General features: G+C 40.9%; 1 protein-coding gene across 4 annotated transcripts in view; it reads left to right on the forward strand.

The window, feature by feature from the left end:
* dpysl3 (dihydropyrimidinase like 3) overlaps positions 1-16,303 on the forward strand; it is a 54,510-nt gene that overhangs the window by 34,792 nt on the left and 3,415 nt on the right. For 2 of the 4 annotated variants that reach the window (XM_050040551.1, XM_050040549.1), the window contains exons 9-13: positions 1,600-1,756; positions 4,081-4,222; positions 4,918-5,088; positions 10,856-11,035; positions 13,085-13,256. In XM_050040551.1, the coding sequence (XP_049896508.1) occupies positions 1,600-1,756; positions 4,081-4,222; positions 4,918-5,088; positions 10,856-11,035; positions 13,085-13,256 (822 nt within the window). The remainder of the gene's footprint in view (positions 1-1,599; positions 1,757-4,080; positions 4,223-4,917; positions 5,089-10,855; positions 11,036-13,084; positions 13,257-16,303) is intronic. The other 2 variants (XM_050040553.1, XM_050040550.1) reach the window with 1 other exon arrangement.

The raw sequence follows: 16,303 nt of genomic DNA on the forward strand, positions 1-16,303 counted from the left end.
AAAAAGCTTGTTTAGTGGACTAACTTTGCACTTGAAGGTTGCCCGTTCACTTACGTTTTAACAGACCTGATGCTACTATGCGCCCTGGCTGTATCTAGGCTAACGGCTAACATGCTAACTATTATTTCTATGTCACTAGTCACTTGAAACAAATTTAGGATGATAGGAGACAGGTTGAAATAAACCAAAATTTCCCTTTAAGGTAACGAAAAACACAGCTATTGTCATTTTCAGGTGATTATACACTAGAAAAACATGCTTGTAATACTATAGTCTTATCCCGAAAGTTTATCCTCTTAAATCCTACACACTGGACCTTAAAACTACGTGTTTATATCCAATGAGACAAGGTAATTTTTAGAAATGAAACTGCCTGCACACCTGAAGACAAGATACATGATGGTCTGCTGTATACTCCAGCAACAGTTACAGGTTTTATTCTACATATTTACATAGAGGTTGTGTAGAAGAGAAACTTCCTCCCGTCATGTGAATAACAGCAGACTGTACAATGACAGTTGGACATTTTGGACATTTGAACTCTTAAATAAGACAAAAGATGTTGATTTTACTGTACAGTATAATATATTTCTCGTTAAGCTTAATTTTGTGTAATCTTGGTGCTCAGATCAGTACAAAAAAAGCAAGGAATGTGCCTTTAAAACAATGTATAGTCTACGAAAAGAACCTGAGATGTGAATTTGAGCTGCCCATTTTTTTTGGCTCCGAGTATTTCTTTGGTATTTCACCTCTGCTCATTGGTTGCCATCTTTCCGTCTGATTTCTGAGACGTTTGGAATGCACACACCAGCATCACTGCACCTATGCCCTTATAAGATGATTTTACTGTCTGCCTCGAAGCTGCTGATGTACACAGACTCCGTCTCCGCTTGACATAATGAAAAAAGATGCTATTCTCAGAGGAATTTTCACCTTTGTCATTTAGCTCTTTTCTGCAGTTCAGCTGTCACACAGACCATTCCTCACAGCCACAGGAAAGAGCAGAGGTGAGCTGAGGGGCTGCCTGGCTGTGATGGATTGTGAAATATACAGTTTTTTGAGAATGGGACGGGAAAACAGGAGAGGGCAGGGGAGAAGAATGTGTGTTTGGATGTCTTTGGCGAAAGGCCACATGAGGTTTTAATAGGCTGACCTCAGAAAGCCTTGCAGTTGTGTAGCTACACCCTTCAGAGCCCTTTATAGCCTTGACACCTTTGTTTAAGCTATTCCTAAACTCTTCCATTTTAACCAGGAAGGACATCAAGCAGTCGGGTGTGAGTATAAAAGACCATTGAGAAACGCAAGAGCAGAATTCAAATAACTCATCATGCATGGAAGAGCAAGCTCAACTACAATCGAGCCAAAGTGAAACTTGTACATTGCCAAGGGTGATGTTTGACTTTTGAGAGATTAAGCATGGTTCCCCTGCTGCAAACACTCAGATAAATTACCAAAGCATTTAGTGAGATTAAACTGCTGACAGATTAATTTAATTTCAACTCCTGATTTCTAAACTGGAAAGGAATCAGCAAAATAAATCAATTTAATACGCTTTGCATTTGATACCTCAACAGACTTTTATCATTATTTCTTTGCTAGGAAATGTTGTGTTTGGGGAGCCAATCACAGCCAGCCTGGGGACTGATGGGACACATTACTGGAGCAAGAACTGGGCCAAGGCGGCTTCTTTTGTTACATCACCTCCTCTTAGCCCTGATCCCACCACTCCAGACTATCTGAACACACTGCTGTCCAGGTACGTATCACAGCACCTCCCTCTGGTGAGACTGTTGACCTGTTTATTGTCCTGTGCTTGGCTGTGATGTGATGCGACATATTTTTATTAGGTATTTCACATGATATAACATCATCTGATATTATTACAGCATGTATAATTAACACTTAAAGCAGGATACGGTACATTTAAAGGGCTTAGTCACTCGTCTCATCCTCATAAATTCCTACCCAATCACATACTGCTTGTTATTGAACTACATTAAAACATTCAATTAGATAGATTACTAATTAGCTCCAATGATTACCACATATAGTGGTAAAGCAACAGTTCACTCTCCAATCCTTTCCCCATCAGAAGGTGTTCTCCCATAACTATAATATTAAAGAAGAAGAAGTAACAAATACCCCCCCACACACAAGCACCATGCCTAATGAAGATCATTTAACCCTTTGAAACCTGAGCAGATTGGCTTGATTTCTTTTAAAAGCATTGGAAGAAGGCAGTGAGCAAGGAGAAATGACCCAAAATTTAGCAAGAAATCAATAAAAAGAGGAAATTAAAAACGAGAAAATCAGTTTAAACTAAAAGGAAAAGAAAAAGAAAGAAAGTTAAAAACAGATAAACAAACAAGGATGGCCTGGAAAGAGTGCTTTTAAAAATCTAATAATTTTGCAACATAATTTTAAAAATAATAATGATAATTATTATAAATATAGTTTTCCCTAGCTATTTTTCTTTTTTCCCTTTTTTTAGAAGAAAATAAATCTATTTATTTATTCATTTTTTTGCAATTTGGGACATTTCTTACCAAGCTGCTCATTGCCTTTTTAAAATACTTGCGAAAGGCATCTGTAAGCAGCACAAGAAAAGTGATGTCGCCCCAGGTTTTAACGCCTGAACAGAAATGTAGCTTGTAAGACATGTACCATTAGTGTTCAAAGTGTGCTAATATTTGACTTTGGCTGTATTTACTTGTCCTTCTTTGCACCTGCATTTAGAATAAGCTAAATTAATGCATTCTGGCAGGCTTCATTTGGTAAGTGAGTTAGAGCAGTGGTTCCCAACTGGTCCAGATTTCTCCTTAGTCATTAGTTCAAGGTCCACACAGTTTAATACAGTCAGTGTCATACTTAGGTTTGGCCATGTCGTCAAGCTAGTTTGCCATCTCTGTTGAGTAGCTGTCCGTTTGTTGCTCACTCTACAGCAGTAGCACTTCGTAATGAAAGCTCTATGCCGTAAATTCACTGTGCTTAAAAATAAAGTGTGTTTTTTTTTTTACAAACTTTACACCTTCACGAGTCACTTGGGGTACATTCAGAATGGACCCACGAGCCACTTTTGGACCGTGGCCCATCAGTTGGTAACCACTGAGTTAGAGCATCATTTGGAAACAGTAAACAGGAAACAGTAATAGATTGTGCTCCAGGAACAAACTTTGCAGGGTGTCCTTAAAAAGTCTTAAAATTTCTTAAATTTAATTTTACCTGTATAACTATTAGGCCTAAAAAGTCAATAAATAGTCTTAAATTTGAATTTGTGAGGTCTTAATCGCCATGAACATTTATCTAATGTCAAATTTTAAAACCTACCACTAAACCTACTACTGTCTTTTACTTTATACTTGCACTCACCTATTTGCAAATGTATATTAACCTAGCTCACTGTAAAAACAATATTCCTACATAAAACCTTCCTCTGTACAAGACTGCATATACAGTATACAACTTAGTTTATACATTCCTGCAGTGCTCGAATAAGAAAAAGATAATTTGTCCAAAAATCAGACTTAAATTTGGTTAAAAGTAATCTTGAAAGGTCTTTAAAAGCCTTAAATTTAAGTGTGTGATACCTGCAGACACCCTGCTTTGGCACAAGGCATATATGAATTAGTGAGAGTTTTTGTTCTATTTATTGAGCCTCTACTACTAAAGTAAATACACGTCATTTTTTTAAACAATTTTAAATATTTTTATTAGCGATTCAATAAAGATGTACAGAGTACTGATAAATAAACACAGAACCAATGAGGACAAAAAAAGCACCCCAACCCATCCATCAACACAAGAACAAACACAGAAAGCCAGACCAGTCAAAGGGAATCCAAAAGAGAGGAAAAAGAAAAATGATTAAAAATAACGACAAATTACTTGTGTGAGATAATTATATAATAATAAGGCAAAGAAGAGTGCAGTTGATCCTGTGATAAAACAATGGATTTTCTCTATTTGTAGTAAATTAACATCTTTCCTTGTGATTGCAGAACTTTACTTGCTCACGCTATTGGTGCTGTGCTGGTATAATCCCACCTAAACTCTTTATTTTCATGTTTCATCGTCCCGCAGTGGAGACCTGAGTGTGACTGGCAGTGCTCACTGTACCTTCAGTGTGGCCCAGAAGGCCATTGGCAAAGATGACTTCACTCAGATCCCCGAAGGTGTTAATGGAGTGGAGGAGAGGATGGCCCTCATCTGGGATAAAGCTGTGGTGAGGACTTTTTTTCAACTTCAGAAGATAAGAAGGACGAGCAGTAAACAAATAATGAGGGAGGATTAAATATTTATTCTAGACTTGAAGGCTCTTGTTCTCTGTCTCCCTCCTTTTTCAGACTTTCACTATTTCCCTACACTGCTCTCCTCAGCTCCTACTCTCTCTGACTTCCTCCTCTGTCCAGCTTTATGTCATTGTGCCTGCCTAGCTTGATCCTTTCCTTTTCTATCTCCACATTTGTCCTTTCCCTCACCCTCGGATACAGCACACTGCCCTCATTTTTTCCCTTCCTTCTTCCTTCTGTCTTGTTATCACAGTATCAGTGTGCTGCTAACAGACACACAGCATGGTAGCTTTAGACAGCTGTGGAGTGTTCGGCTGCCTGTAAAATGTGGATGAACTTTTATAAAGTTACACTGACTCTTTTTTTGCGTAGGCAGTTACTTAAAGCTCACTCCAAAACTGGATTCACTGCAGCCTTTTGAGCTGCTTATGGGCTTATTTATATGTCTCTGTGCCAGCGATAGCTGTGAGGTACTATGTTTTTGAGATGTTTGTCCATCCCATTCCTGTAAACAGGAACGCCTTGAGGGAATCTGTTCAAATTTGGCACAAACGTCCACTTGGCTCAAGGATGGACTGATTAGATTTTTTTCTCACTAGTCCCTGTTTATGCTCATTTCCCTTTCCAGACTACAGGAAAGATGGACGAGAACATGTTTGTGGCAGTCACCAGCACCAACGCAGCCAAGATCCTGAACCTGTACCCTCGTAAGGGTCGGATCGCAGTGGGCTCTGACGCCGACCTGGTCATCTGGGACACAGACTCTATCCGCACCATCACTGCCAAGACACACCAATCGGTACGTACGGTGTGCACCAATCCAAAGGTTGTACTTTGTATTTGCTTCAAGTCTAGTTAAACTCAGCTCCCAACTACTGTTCAGTAGAGCTGGAAATAACTTCTCATCTCTTTAAACCACTGAGACAATGTTGTTTCACACCCTCTCCGTCAGTCGTACTTGGCTACAGTGAATGAATGCTGAGGGGAGTACACCAACATTGAGGGGACTTTTTCTTGAGTAATGTGAATGCTGTTATTGTTGCAGTAACCACAGTGGCATCAATCCATATGCTCTGTAGTGCAGACATGTGATTGGCTATAAAAGCTGGGATGAAAAAAACATCAGGGAGAAACTAAAAAAATGCTGTGAAAAAGGGTTTGATTTTAGAAAGAGTAAAAGAAAATATGAGATAACTGTCTTCATCTGTGTGTGTGTGTGTGTGTGTGTGTGTGTGTGTGTGTGTGTGTGTGTGTGTGTAAGAGATAGAGTGAAAAAGAGAGAAGGGGGGGAAGCACATTTTTGAACAGCTTCCAGAGAGCTCTCAGTTCCCCTGAACGGAAATGAAGTCTCAGTGGATGTTCGCTACTAATAAGACTCGCGCTGCACTCGCCACATGACCAGCTCTCAATGTAAAGCTGAGCCTCACTAATTCCCTAAAACCCTCTGCAATGACTGCAGTAATGATTAGGAAAAAAATAAGGATTATTCAAATACACAGGTTTATCCCAAACATGACAAACATTATCAGCGATGCAAACATTTTCCAAACTGTCCAGTACAGTAAATCAACAGGAAATCTATCTGCTGTATAATCAAGAGGCATTTCCTTCCTCTGTATCACGTTCGCTTGAATAGAAAATCCAAAAATATTTTCATGATTGGACAACCATAGTGGGTTTGAAGAATGTCATTCACTGCACAGGATTATGTAACAGTACAAACTAATATTTCAAATGCTTTCACAAACCCCAGAGATGTGGAACATCTGTACACACTGCTTGACAGCTCATCTCATAAGAAGAGAACAGCTCTGGTCACATTTGATGTCATGGGAAACATCTCATGCAATCTGAATCAGAAGTGGTAGTGTGGCGTGACCATTATTTACTACATCCTCCACCCTTGCAATCCATTTCGTTTTTGTTTTACTCTGATTCTGTTGATTACGGGTGCCCTGGTGGCCGAGGGGTTTAAAGTGCCAACCATGAATAGCAGCTCGAAGACTACCCAAATTTTCACGTTAGTATTTCAATCAGGAGAGACAGAAGAATGAAGTAAAGAAATATTTAATACAGAATATGAGCGTACATTTAAACAGAGGATTTGTGTCTTTGGCACTTGGACGCCAGAGGGAGATATTTTGTGATCGAGGGACATCTGAGTGGCAGCAGGATAAATCCCCCCATGGAGTCCAGACGCTGGTGGTGGTGGCTGATGATTCCGAGGCTGCTGACTGCAGAGGCAGATGAGGCTGATGAATCCCTAAAGACTGGGTGGTGATGGGGAGGTGGAAGGCGCGTGTGACAGCAGCAAGAATCCCCCCACAGAGACCAGACACTGGTGGAGGTGGTGGCTGATGACTACGAGGCTGATGACTGCTAGGGAGTATGAGGCTGATGAATCCGTAAAGACTAGGTGGTGATGGGGAGGTGGAAGGCGCGTGCGACGGCAGCAAGAATCCCCCCACAGAGTCCAGACACCGGTGGAGGTGGTGGCTGATTACTCCGAGGCTGATGACGGCTGGGGCGTATTAGGCAGATGAATCCGTAAGGACTAGGTGGTGATGGGGAGGTGGAAGGCGCGTGCGACGGCAGCAAGAATCCCCCCATAGAGTCCAGACACTGGTGGAGGTGGTGGCTGATGACTCCGAGGCAGATGACTACTAGGGGGTATGAGGCTGATGAATCTGTAAAGACTAGGTGGTGATGGGGAGGTTGAGGGTGCGCACGATACCACAAACCATATTTAAAATGAGCAGGAGTAAGATGATAGGCTGACAGAGAAGGTGTGCCGCTGTGCTCTTGGTCGATTGTGAATCAGCAGATAACTCAATTGACGTACCCAGACAATGACACCTAGAGATAGTGAGTGGGCATATGTGCAAGGAGTGAATGGCAGGGTGAGAAAGAAACTTACAGCCTGAGCATGAAAAGTGTCATCTGAACTGACTGAACTTTTGCTAGAGCTTCATTTGGAAAAATCTGTTGACCTGGTCGCAGTTTAATAACATGAGAAAGAGTCATTGCATACTTTCCTTTTAGATAAATGAATCTGGTATACTGGGTTAGAAACATGAGGAAATGTATTCAGCCATTGCGAATAGGTTTTGTCCTTACAGTGACGGCCTAAGACAAAAACGAGCACACATTCCTTCTTACTCACACACATTTTACACATTTACATGATGAGGTTTCTCCCGTGACACAGACATGAGAGGATCCCAGACAGGCCACTCAGCAGCACAGGAAGTGTCCGCTCAGGAAATTAAGGCTTTACCAACCTAGCACAAATCCTGCTTATACAGACGTACACGAGCGAGGGGAGAATACATTAGCTAACAACGTGTGTGGGTTGGTTTTAGGCATGATGTAGCGAAGCTTTTAGATTTTAATTTGCCTCGCTCGAAGGCCTAATGGCGGCCGTTTAGTAGGAAAGAAAGAACATTGCTCTGTCTCCAGATGTAGAAGTGGGAAGAGACGGAGAGAACTGGACTAATAATACGCCTTCTCCAAATGTGGAGTACATCCACTGAGGATCCGTGGGTTCTTACATAATGATGTCACCCTTTCATTTCCTGCTGGTTGTCCTTCCAGATAAAACAGAGGAGAGCAGAAGAGCAGAGCACGGCAGCTCCCAGTTCCAATAAATATACCTTAATGGGTAGTCTGAGAGCAGGCCAAACAGGAGCGGCCCTGTTTACCAGCTCACTGTGTTGGGGGATGCCGTCCCCTGAAAAGTAAATATGATTGACTGTGCTGTGTCTTGGTTTGTCACCAGTGAGCCCACATCTGATCTGGATTGGTTGTTGTCAGTATAAAAATATATAGATGCACCCAAGGATTTTCTGAGACACAGAAAAGAACAGGCAGCAACACACACACACACACACACACACACACACACACACTGAGACACACTCAGCTCAGTCATGACATCATGTTTGGCATGCAGTAAGTCTTAGTTATGTCCTGTTCTGGCCTGAATTTGGACGGCAGCAGAAACAGGGCCGTGTGCAGAGGAAATAAGCAACAATGGAATGAGGGGAGGGGACCGTCACAGATCACAAACATGTCGAGAAAAGAAAGTTGGCACAAGAGAAATTGGACGAGGATGAATAGTGCACAAGGTTGGAAAAAAGTCCAGGGATCACATAAATCAAGCAAGAATGGGCGAGGGAGAGAAAGAGGACGAAGAACAGACAGAAAGAGGGATACACTGGTGAAGGAGACGGACAACTGGAAAGAGAGAACGTGAGAGAAGGAGGTAGAGAGTGAGAAGTAGTGCGGAGGCATTAAACACCAGCTGGATGATGGCAGCTGTTTGTACATGCCAGACAGACAAGTGTAAGAAACAAGGTGATGAATGATAAAGAATGGGAGAAAGTGAGCGTGGGATTAAGAGAAAGAGGAGAGGAGAGAGTGAGTTTATGCTTTCACTTCCTGTCTCTTTGTCCATCCCCTCACAGTTCTCCCTGTTGTTTTCTTCCTCATCTCCTCCATCCCTCCATCAGTCCTCAGAGAGAAGGTCACAGGACGTTTGATTTTGTTTGCTTTCGGGGTTTTGTTTTTTTTTTTTTACTCAAAATTAGATTTGTTGACCAAATTTAATTTGATTTAATTTTCAAAATGAAAAAAGCAATCATAAGGCCCTGTGGCAGATTAATTAAACTCCATCCTGTTAACTCTTACAATCAGTGTTTGTTCAAACTCTTTCTCAGTGTTGCTTTAATAAACATAAATATGTATTCTTACAGCTTTGAGTACCTTGTCCTGTTCATTTGTAACAAAGTGTTGACCTTAAAAACGTCATGTGATATGAGCCGTGAGCTGATTTAAAAAGTCAGACTTGTTTGAGAGGATGCTCTATTGATGGCTTCGTCTTCTGCCTCTTCTTCTTCCTCTTCTCCTTCTTCTTGTCCCTCTTCTTCTTCTTCTTCTTCTAGTTGTTCTTCCTCTTATACTTCTCCCCCTGCTTTTTCTTCTTCCTCCTCTTCTTCCTCTCCTCCTTCTTCTTCATCTTCTTCCTCTGCTTCTTCCCCTTCTACTTCGTTCTTCAAGTTCTTCTTCCTCTTCTACTTCTTCTCCTTCTTCTTTTAGTTGTTCTTCATCTTCTACTTCTTCCTCTTCTCCTCTTCTTCATCTCCTCCTTTCTCTTCTTCATCTTCCTCTTCTTCTACTTCATTTTCTTCTTCAAGTTCTTCCTCTTTTTCTTCTAGTTCTTCCTCCCCTTTCTCTTCTTCTTCTACTTCATTTTCTTCCTCAAGTTCTTCTTCTTCTTCTAGTTCTTCCTCTTCTTCCTCTCCTCCTTCTTCTGGTCCCTCTTCTTTTTCCTCTTCTTCATTTTCTTCTCCTTCTACTTTTAGTTGTTCTTCCTCTTCTACTTCTTCCCCTGCTTATTCTTCCTCCTGCTCCTCTTCTTCCTCTCCTCCTTTCTTTTCTTCCTCTTCTTCTTCCTCTTCTTCTTCTACTTCATTTTCTTCTTCAGCTTCCTCTTTTTCTTCTAGTTCTTTCTCTTCTTCCTCTCCTTTCTCCTCTTTACAATACATACAATACAATATATTTACAATATATATATGTATATATATATATTTATTTACGTTTATGTTTGTTAATAATTCCTGTTTATTTAACTATATATTTGTTAATACTACTGTTTAAATTTCTTATATTTTCACGTATCTTTCCTCTCTTGCAAGGAGCACCTGTAACATAAATAATTTCCCCTCAGGGATCAATAAAGTATTTCTGATTCTGATTCTGATTCTTCTACTTCATTTTCTTCTTCATGTTCTTCTTCTTCCTCCTCTTTGTCTTTCTCCTCTCCTCCTTCTTCTACTTCTTCCTCTTCTTCTTCTTCTTCTTCCTCAGTGTATGTGTATGTATGTAAATGTAAATAATGTTGGGATTCACACAACTTCTAGTTCTTCCTCTTCTTCCTCTCCTCATTCTTCTTCTTCCTCTTGTTCTTTTTTCTCTTCTTTATCTTCTTCTTCGTCTTCCTCCTCCTCCTCCTCAGTATATGCATATGTACCTAAATATAAGTAACAATGGCATTCACACAACATAAGTATTACTGACAGTGTGGTTGCTCTTGTAGTTTTCACATGATTTGCATTCACTGTATCACATTTATATATATTTTTGTAACTGTACATTTAGACCAATGGTTCCCAACTGGTGGGTCGTGGTCCAAAAGTGGGTCGCGAGTCCATTTTAAATGGACCACAAGTGACTTGCAATCGTGTCACTGGCACAGAGCTCTTATTTTGAAGTGCTGTGTCCTGCTGTAGAGAGTGACTAAGAGACAGCTACTTAACAGAGACGGCAAACTAGCTCGACAACACGGCCCTAATGCAAGTATGACGCTGAATATTTTAAACTGTATGAACCTTGAACTATGACTGAGGACAAATCTGGACCAGTTGGGAGCGACTGATTTAGACTTTCTGTTTATATTTGCATATAGTGTGTACAGCTATGTGATCAGTGTATATATCGACAATTCTTTCTTTTTTACTTCACAGTTTTTGTTTCAGGTGTCTAATACTTCTATATGTGTGCTTTAGGCTGCTGAGTACAACGTCTTTGAGGGCATGGAGCTGCGTGGAGCCCCTCAGGTAGTGATCTGCCAGGGGAAGATTGTTCTGGAAGATGGGAACCTGCATGTCACTTCCGGCGTGGGTCGCTTCATTCCCTGCACTCCCTACCCTGACTTTGCCTACAAGCGTGTTAAAGCCAGGAAGCAGGTAAATACAGGGTTTGCTTCTTTCCAGCCCACTATTAACACTTAACTCAGCAACCATTTTGTTTAGACTGTTGTCTTTAAATAGCATGTAACGATTTGTATGTCCTTTATAAATGGCAAACTCTGATACTGTAGAAAAGTACAATCATAATCTGGTTTATTGCCTAGTATGTTTTCACATTGACAGCATTTGCTTTGGTGTTTTGGTGCATAGGCAAGAAATATGAATGTAGAGTAGAAAAAATCCCCAACAAAAATATATTTATAAAACTTTCGTGCAATGAAAGTGTGAAGCTACCCTTACAATCTTTAGAGGCAGAATAATTGTTGCTTTAGATAATAAACCAAGTGACACACACACAATGCAGTGAGAGAAGATTAGGGGAAAATGAGGGAAGGTGGAATGTAGGAGTCAAGATTGTGCGAAAGGAAGCATGTGTGGGCTGAAATAGAAACTACAATGGTGGGGAGAGAAGAGGGCGGTGAGGATGGGGGCAGTGAATTTGAATGTGGGGGAGATGCAGTAAGTCTGACATCAACCTCCAAGGTTCAGCCACAGGGCGCTGGCTGCGCTTTTACACTGCAGTGCAAAATGACTGTGCAGTGAGGGTGGTCGAGTTTGTGTCAAAAAGGATAAAAGTGAGTTTGGATTAAACTTTCCACAGAGACCTACCACATACGGTAAAGGAGTCACCAGAGCCTACGGTTTTAAATCCCAAATTTCCAATTGACTTTAGTTTCACGAGACTGATCTGATTCTAAAAGCTGTACAGGAACGTCACCACTATAACAGGAAAAGCCACAAGGTAGCCAGAGGGGTTGGAAAGACTTTCCTGTAACAGAAACGTTATAATATGTGAGGAGAAATAACATTGTTAGCGTGAAGTGTGCCATTACAATATGAGAGCAAATATTCATTGCACTCTTATTGCCTTATACCACAAAAGCCTCTTTAAAACTCTTTTAGGGGACAAACTTGTGGCGCCCACCGACACAAAGATCCAGACCAAGGATACTTAACTTGCTTTGTCCAGGTGCCACTTTTTCAAAATGACAGGAGGCCAGGGGCCAGATGCAGCAGCCCTGCACAGGCCAGGTGTACACAGGGGTGTTTCTAGGATGTGAGAATACTAGAGAATACTTTTTTTTTTTTGAGAAACAAGCTCTATTGTTATGTTGTTTTATACACTTTAACAAAGCAATTTACATATTAAAATAAAAACTAATCCCAGTGTGAGTCAATTTATTTTCATTGTGAATTAGGGGCCACTCAATCGCACAAACTGTAAGTTGAGTATCTCTAATCTAGGCCCACAGTCCAGCACCTCATCAGAAAAAAAAAAAGAAATAAAAAATGACATTCCTTTCTCCTCCAAAGTATTAAGAGTTAACTCCACTTAACCATTTGATTTATAACACTGTAAACTCGAAGCAGACCCTGCCGTCTGCCCTCTCTCCTTCTTATCTTTTGGGCCAAAAATTCTCATTGTTCAACAATTTCCTAATTTGCAGCTGGCTGCTGATGAGAACATGGAGCTGTAGTAACAGTGCGCTGTTTATCTTGGTAGCAGTCACTGTTATGCTTTCCTCGTTCACAGATGTCTCTTTTTAACTCTTGACGGAGCTTCCAAGGTTTGCTTGAGTCACGGCACTGAGAGACAGACAGGCAGACAGACAGGCAGACAGACAGACAGTGGCTTGTTCACCACCAGCATAAAGTTCCAGTTTGCTTTGAAAACACACAAATACTGTATGTTGTTTTTTTCTGCTCTAGTCTATGAAAGGTTTCACATACTTGTGTTGGTGTGTCTGTGTTTGTGGGTGGATGTGTAAATCTGGAACTGGTTCTCGGCAGGAAAGAGGCTCTCTGAAAAATGCATATATAATTCAGACACAAACAACCATATAATGCAAAACAGGTGTGGACTCGGTTAGATTAAATCCTTTTTGATACTAAACACCATAATGTCTCTATGTGCTCTAAACCATCCCTGCGTCTTTATTTCTCACCTCACCACCTTCATCTCTGCTCTTATTGTTTGTCCCGTAGCTGGCGGTGCTGAGGGCAGTACCCAGGGGAATGTACGACGGCCCGGTGTCTGAATTCTCCCTGTCCCGTGGTGGCACCCCCTCGGCATCGGCGCGTACCTCTCCCACCAAACAGCCTGTCAGAAACCTGCACCAGTCTGGATTTAGTCTAGCAGGTAACCCTGCACCCTGCGGTGAGCCCAGCTTCTTTATTCAACCCCCCACCCTTCTATCACCCAGTCCTCTCTTTCATCTGTTTATGGTCTGTATTGATTTATACAGCATGCAGAAACATCAAAGACACATGCATGTGCATCAGTCGATACACCATCACGCCCTCCTTTTATCTCAACTCAGCTACCACTTCATGCTGCGAAGGACAACAGTCATGTGATTGTAGGCATGTTGTTGCTCTGAATGATGCATTCACAGCCCTGGGCAATAAGCCTCAAGCCTGTAGAGTAACCTAATAATCTCTCATTATGCTGTTTCATACTTAAGGATGTGCACAATACGGCATGCATTTGTCTGCAGTACATCACGCTCCTTTGTAAAAGGGTTTACACTGTGTTTATATGGCAATTTGTCTGTTAATGCATGTTATTAAGTTGCCCACTTTAGCTCCTTTAAGTTTTATTAAGTCACAGTGCTGACAGCAGTAAGTTAAATTTATGTTCACAACTAGTTAGCTGTTTTGCTTTAGTGTGGTTTGACATGGAGTCAACATTTCCCCAAATTAAAACCATACAAACTGTACTTTTGACTCATACTCATCTATGGTGTGAACTCTATTTTACATTTCTTAAAGATGAATTAACGTTCGAGATAGAAGCCGAGTGCTTTTCTGATGACGGCTTCTTTTACCTTGTGTTCACATGGAACATATTTTGCACTACATGTTATTGGTTTCATCCTTCTAACTCAGAACATTCATTCTCTTTAATGACTCATTTCTAAAAATGTATTTTAAAGAGGAACACCAACTAAAATAGGAATTCAAATGCGTTATTTTAAAAGCTTGAAAAAGTTCAGTCATTATTTGTGAACATGAGCTACTTACTCTGTGAGCCAGAAACCAGAGAAGTAAGTCTCAAACTTGTGATGTTATAGGGAAGTTAGTTTGGTGGAGGTGCTCTGTGGAGCCTGACCCACAGACTGTTTGTTTCCATTTTTTATACCCAAGTGATAGGGCTGCCCCCTAATAGTTGACCAAAGGTTAGTTGACCAGAAAGGTAATTAGTCGGCAAGATTTCATTGGTTGCTTTGTTGCAGGAAAAAAAACAAAAAAAAAACGTGGAACTCTATTAGGAGCTGCACTTCGTTGAAATAAATCAAAACCTATATGACTGGAGCATGTGGGAATTTAATTTGAAAGGACAGACACAGGAAGTCAGGCAGGAGTCTCGTCACAAACCAATCATAGTTGACAGATATATTTCCCTTCTTACATAAATATTCAGTCTGATAAATAGAGAAAAGTTGATCAATACAGTATTAGTGCAGGGCTACCTCAGACGCAACCTGCCGCCTTGATCTTGAAAGCTGGCACAAGAAAGGTACAAAAGCAGCGCACATGTGTACAGCCCCTAATTTCCAGGGCTGGTACCTGCGGTTATTCCACAGGCTAGTTAATAACATGTCGGGCAGGAAATCCAAAGTGTGGGATCATTTTGAGAAGGTGAAGGACGAACCCAAGGTGATATGTAAACTCATCTTCATTGGTCGACTACAAACATGACGTATCATCTGAAACATGGAAGTAGCTACATGCCCATTAGCCCACAGCGTCATTAACAGGCGGCTCGCTCAGTGTGTGACGTGCACTTGTAGATAAAATATAGGCCTATATTAATGAAGGTTCATTAGTACGGTTTTGTATTTCTCTGTAATGTAGCACAGTGTTAACAATGTTACTGATACTATTCTTTCTCACACCTTCAACTCAAACCATTGTGTTGCCCCACCTAAAATATATTATTTAATAATTAAATTAATATCGTAAACATGCAGGCTACTAGTCGACTAATGGCCCTAAATGACGACTATTGGTCGACTAGGAAAATTCTCAGTCTGGGGCAGCCCTACCAAATGAGCTTTATTTGATTGTAGTGTTCTCACTTCTGAAACAGAAAATGTAACCATAAACTCAGAAGAGTCCCCTGGGTGCTCTCAGCGTCATCTGGAACATCTTTCCCAATTCACTGTCTGCGAACAGCTCCAGACTTTATACCCTATCACATCACAAGTTTGAGTTTTAGCACTCTAGTTTTTGGATTTAGGAGTGAGTTCATATTACCTAATATTATTGGATTGTCTTAGACCATAGGAATAACATGTATGAATGTTGAAAATGGGTGTCGTTACCCTTTAAATCCCTCTCACAGTATTGCACACCACTCTAATTGAATAGTTTTTATTGCTCCTGAGGACACTGTGACCTGTAACTACAGGCTCTTTGTGATGTCAAGCTACATTCAGAAATTAAGTGTTTTCCACAGTCAAACTAACTGTAAGTCACGCTGGATATGAATTTTGGCTCGAGGCCTGAAACACACAGTGTACAAGATTTCCATCCAGGCATCTGGACATGGTCTATTAGAAAAGCCTATCTAATGTGAGAGATCACAACACCATGTATTCACATTTAACATCTGTTCCATTATGCAGAACCGCTGAGTGACAGGCTGATTGTGCCCATATGTAAGGTCAGCACTGGATTAGTTTAGATGTGAGAAATCTGAGAAATTGTTTTTGTCAGGCTACCAAACAGTGAAACTTTGTACACGTGGTAAAATTGCGAACCAGATAGTCAGTGTTTCCACTGTTTTATAATAAAAGAGAGCAACCATGGTTATTACTGTAACCAGTCGTTCTGTCCTGTGAACTGACAGGCTCAATGTGTCCATATAAATCAGCGAGAGCAACAACTTTTGGACAGAACACGGCTGTACTCACCGTGGTATCGGCTGTCTTTGTGAAAGCATGTAGTATTTTTAATGAGAGATAACTCATTTTGAGAGTCCAGAGAATGGTGTTTAGCCTTTGGCTGTATTGAGTAACCTGTCTTTACAAGCGTATGTGTGATACCTCATCGATGAAAAAAGATGGTGACCTCCGCTGGAAAGAATTTCCACATTTGAGTACATGAATCTAGAGGGGAGTAAGGCTGCTCCTGGTTTCCCAGGCTTTGTAATGGATATGTGTGTTTTCCTGTATGTGTGCGTACAGTATGTGTGCGTAC

This window comes from Epinephelus moara, chromosome 3 (genome assembly GCF_006386435.1).
Source record: "Epinephelus moara isolate mb chromosome 3, YSFRI_EMoa_1.0, whole genome shotgun sequence".
NCBI classification, from domain to species: domain Eukaryota; kingdom Metazoa; phylum Chordata; class Actinopteri; order Perciformes; family Serranidae; genus Epinephelus; species Epinephelus moara.